Below are 3,305 nucleotides of genomic sequence, written 5' to 3'. Positions count from 1 at the left end.
CGGGCCCGCTCGGCCTCCACGGTTGCGCGAGCCAACCCCTCATAAAGGGTCTCTTCTGTTCTGCATCTCTCCCACTGGCTCTGTCTCTCCACAGAACCCTGACCAACACACCCCCTCCGAACCGCTGCCGTTCTGCTCGCAGCCCGGTGGTGCGACCCCACCTCCAGCTGTGCCCCCGGGAGAGGTCCGCCCCGGCGCCCCGCGTGCCGAGCCAGCTGACACGCGTGAGCCGCCCACCGCCAGTCTGAGCCCCTAGGGCAGCACCCAGCCTCAGACCCTCTGGCTGAGGGGTCTCCTCCTCGGTCCTTCTCCGGTGAACTGGCAGTTACCTTGTTTTTGCCACAGACTAAGCCACTCACGCTTCAGCCGCGAGAGGCCGTGCAACGCTGCACCGTCCCATCCCTCGTCCACCTGGGCCGTGGGCAGGAGGGTCCCCAGAGAGCAGACGACGTGGCGGCCATCCTAACGGGGGCGAGCACGGTGGTGGCTTCTGTTCTGGGCTTATCACTAACTGCGTCTCCACCGCGTTACTGGACAAAATGAATGGGATAACGTGAAGTTTAGCTATTACTTACTAGGAGGGAGTTCGATTTTGCCAAGTTGGGTTTTTACTGTGATGCAGCTGTTTGCCTGCAGAAAAAGTGAACGTGCCTTGGAACGGAAGAAGACGGGTCAGGAGTTCGGATGTGCTTTCGTCTTGAGGGACCGAGCCGCGTGGTGCAGGGGCAGACTCTGCCCGGTGCCACCACAGCAGGTGAGGCGCGTCTGAGGCCCCGTCCCGGGAGGGGGAAGGGGCACGCGGAGGCCCTCGCTCTGGGGAAGAGGGCCAGGTCCTCGGCCTCAAACCCAGGGGCCTCGTCTTCCGCTGGCGTCCCGGGCTGTCAGACCCCAGACCCGACGAAGCCAGTACCCCACCCCCGAGGCCGGCCCTCGGAGCACGGCCGTCATGGAACCAGTTCCGGCCGGGGCCCCTGAGGGGCGCACGCTGGGGGCTTCCGAGAGGGACTCCCCTGCCCGCGGGGGAAGCCGGCAAGGAGGAGTCCCCGCCCTCTCCTTCCCGAATTTGGATGCTGTTTCTGAGATGACAGGAGCTGTGAGCTGATGAGGGAGGGGCTGACAGACGGGGACCAGCTGGGTGGCGCTGCTGTCACTTCTGGCCATCACAGACCACCTCAGGAAGCCAGGGGCGTCCCCATCTTGTCCCAAGGCAAACCCACAGGGCAGGCAGACACCTCGGGCCACGAGCCGGACAACAGCCCCGGTCATGAAAACGGGGGCTGCCGGCCTGGGCCTCATTCGGGGGTCCTCAAAGTCGGGGGGCAGGGCACATGGCCCATTAAACCAAGTCAGGACCAGTGTGCCTGGCGCCGCAGGGCCGCGGAGGCCAGCGGAGGCCAGCGGAGGCCAGCGGAGGCAGGGGTGAGAGGCGCGGAGCAGCGCTGAGGCCCAGCAGGACGGGTGAGCCCGGGGCTCCGAGAGCCCAGAGCCGTCTTCTCTGCCCTGGCAGTGCGCCAAGTTCCCGCCTCTGACACCGGGACACGGGGCCCCACAGCCAAGCCAACCCCCCAGCAACGGCCCCATCGCTAGTCAGAGACCCAAGGGCCAGCAAGGCGCTCCTCCGGGAAGAGGCAGGAACCCCAACCAGGCCGCTGGGAGAGGGGGCGGGAGCCTAGGACCCCTCAGACCCGCTCTGCCACGGGTCCTCCCTGCCGTCCCCGCCCGACTGCCCAGAGACGCCAGGACAGGACAGAAGTGGGCTGGCTCGGCCGCCCACCGTCCCTCGCTCACAGCCCGCCCCGCAGACGCCCCTCCGCAGCCACCGAGAGACTGGACGCACCGAACAGGCAGAGCAGCGCCACGCTCCATACAAAACTGTAAACAAGAGTCTTTAAAATGACAGAGGCCTCCTTAGTCCCAAACTCTGAGCCAGAGGCCCCCACCCAGGGACCCCAGGGGAACAGACCTCCGTCCACTCTGTCCTCCCTTCCCACCCAGGCCCCCGGCAGGCGGAGGTGGGACCCTTCCCGCTCTGGCTCAGGCCGTACACAGCGGCGCCCACGCTGGGCGGACTGGCCGAGCAGGGGCTGAGGTCCGTGGTCCGAAGGATTCCTGAGATGAAGAAGCGGCCGGGGGTCCCCCCACCCCCGGGTTCGGGCACGCTCCGCACCTAGCCCCGTTGGGAGCCCGCCCCCACACCATCCCATGCAAACCGCGCGCCTGCCGCCACGTGTCTCAGCGCCCCGGGGCGGCCCCTGTCACGTGTCCAGGGCGTCTCGCGTGGGCGAGGGCCCGTGGGGGCGACCCGGCTGGCCGTGCAGCGGCGCGTGCGGCGGCACCGAGTTGCGCTGGGGGGCTGGGGGCTGCAGCTCCAGAGCCAGCGCGGGTGGCGGGAAGTCGCGCACCTGGCGGCGGTACTCCAGGAAGGTGCAGGCCTTGGTGGCGAGCGCCACCACGTTCTTGCCCACGAAGATGGCCGAGACGCGGCTGTCGCGGAAGAGAGCCATGTTGGCGGCGCGCGCCAGCACGGCCACCACGTTGACGGTGGCGAGGCTGAGCACCGGGTAGAGCATCATCTTCTGCGGCGCGATGTGCTCGCCCTGCATGCTGACCTCGCTGAGCGCCACGCAGGGCAGCACCAGCAGCAGCATGTAGCAGTAGAAGAAGGTGAGGCCCTCGGCCCAGAGGGGCAGCCCGGTGCGCGGCGGCTCCCACAGGTTGGCCTGCATGTCCAACAGGTCCAGCAGGTCCAGCGCCACCCAGAAGAGGCGGCCGCGCAGGTCCTCGCGCTTCCGGAAGGTGCGCACGTACTCCATGCGGTCGAGCGCCACCAGGAGCAGGAAGAGGCCGGGCACGCACACCGACAGCAGCAGCGTCAGCGCCTTGCGCGCCACCGGGTCGGCCGCGCCGCGCCGCGCCGCCTTGTAGTTCTGGAAGATGAAGTAGAGCTTGATCTCCAGCACGAAGATGTAGAGGAACCAGAGAATCATGGCGTAGCCGCGCTTGGCCGTGCGCACCTCGGCGCCTACCCACACGGCCACGTAGCGCAGCACCAGCAGGAAGCACACGTCGCCCACCAGCACGATGATGCACACGCCGATCTTGCGCGGGCCCTGGTTCTGCTCCACCAGGTACGCGTCCATGACCGCCATGCTTCCCATGATCACCAGCGTGGTCAGGCACACGTGGCGCCGGTCCGGGGGCGGCAGCACCATGGTCGGCCGCCGGGGCCCCGGCCTGGGCGCGCGCGGCCCCACGCTAGGCGGCACGAGGCCCGGCGGCGGCGGCGGCGGCGGCGGCGGCGGCGG

The 3,305-nt window shown here is 68.6% G+C and overlaps 1 protein-coding gene across 1 annotated transcript; it reads right to left on the bottom strand.

The window, feature by feature from the left end:
• Positions 1-2,255: 2,255 nt before the first annotated feature.
• TMEM121 (transmembrane protein 121) lies at positions 2,256-3,212 on the bottom strand. Its single transcript, XM_024130985.1, has one exon. It carries the CDS (start codon positions 3,210-3,212, stop codon positions 2,256-2,258), a length of 957 nt encoding a protein of 318 aa, XP_023986753.1.
• Positions 3,213-3,305: the final 93 nt, after the last annotated feature.

The sequence above is a fragment of the Physeter macrocephalus genome, chromosome 11 (assembly GCF_002837175.3).
Source record: "Physeter macrocephalus isolate SW-GA chromosome 11, ASM283717v5, whole genome shotgun sequence".
NCBI lineage: Eukaryota > Metazoa > Chordata > Mammalia > Artiodactyla > Physeteridae > Physeter > Physeter macrocephalus.
The sequence above is the reverse complement of the archived record's forward strand: the minus strand, read 5'-3'. Positions and strand labels throughout refer to the sequence as shown.

Bases quoted from the DNA above. Each gene is read 5' to 3' on its own strand.
- TMEM121 (XM_024130985.1), bottom strand. From the start codon at position 3,212: ATGGTGCTGCCGCCCCCGGACCGGCGCCACGTGTGCCTGACCACGCTG.